This window comes from Bubalus kerabau, chromosome X (genome assembly GCF_029407905.1).
Source record: "Bubalus kerabau isolate K-KA32 ecotype Philippines breed swamp buffalo chromosome X, PCC_UOA_SB_1v2, whole genome shotgun sequence".
In the NCBI taxonomy this organism is placed as follows: Eukaryota; Metazoa; Chordata; class Mammalia; order Artiodactyla; family Bovidae; genus Bubalus; species Bubalus kerabau.
Window position 1 is genome coordinate 137592763 of NC_073647.1, and position 888 is coordinate 137593650.

The 888-nt window shown below is 36.6% G+C and overlaps 1 protein-coding gene across 1 annotated transcript; it reads left to right on the forward strand.

Moving 5' to 3' along the window:
- Positions 1-271: 271 nt before the first annotated feature.
- Positions 272-643, forward strand: LOC129640207 (60S ribosomal protein L31-like). Its single transcript, XM_055565425.1, has one exon. It carries the CDS (start codon positions 272-274, stop codon positions 641-643), a length of 372 nt encoding a protein of 123 aa, XP_055421400.1.
- Positions 644-888: the final 245 nt, after the last annotated feature.

The window sequence follows — 888 nt, forward strand, 5'->3', positions numbered from 1 at the left end:
AGGCAGTGTAGTTTATGCCAAATTCTTTAAGAAGGTGTTGTATGCTTAAAGCCAACTTTTATTACAATCTTAGATTAAGATCTAATTGATCTAATTGATCTAAGATCAATTATAAGATTTCTTTATTGCTAGGAAATGTTTCTTATGTGACTTCTACAAATACATTTAGGCTTTTATTGGTATCTAATATATACCTATGTGCTCACAACTGTTGTAGGACATGCAGGAAATACAAAGAACCCCTATGCATTTTTAACCTGGACCCAGCAGGATGGCTCTTGCAAAGAAGTGGAGCAGGAAGGGCCATCTTGCAATGAACAAGATAGTGACCAGAGAATACACCATCAACACACACAAGTGCATCCAGAGAGTGGCCTTCAAGAAGTGTGCTCCTGGGGTACTCAAATGGATCCAGAAATCTGCCATGAAGAAGATGGAAACTCCAGATGTGCACATTGACACCAGTCTTAGTAAAGCTGTCTGGCTCAAAGGAATAAGCAATGTTTCACACCACGTCCACGTCCTCTTGATCAGAAAATGTAATGAGCATGAAGAGTCACATCAGCTCTATACACTGGTTAGCCATGTACCTCTCACAACTTTAAAAAACCTACAGTTAATGTGGATGAGGACTAACCAATGACCATCAAAGCTGTGAAACCTCAAACACACACACACACACACACACACACACACAAGATATGATTCTGCAAAACTAATACAATTTTGTAAAGTTTAAAAATAAAATAAAATTTAAAAAAAATAAAAGGTAATTAACTTAAAAAAAAAATTTAACTGAACAGAAGATTAAGAAACGAACAACCCAAGACTAAATGCACTACATCCGAAGGATGAGTTCTAAAGAGAAACTCGAGTGAGAATGGAAAT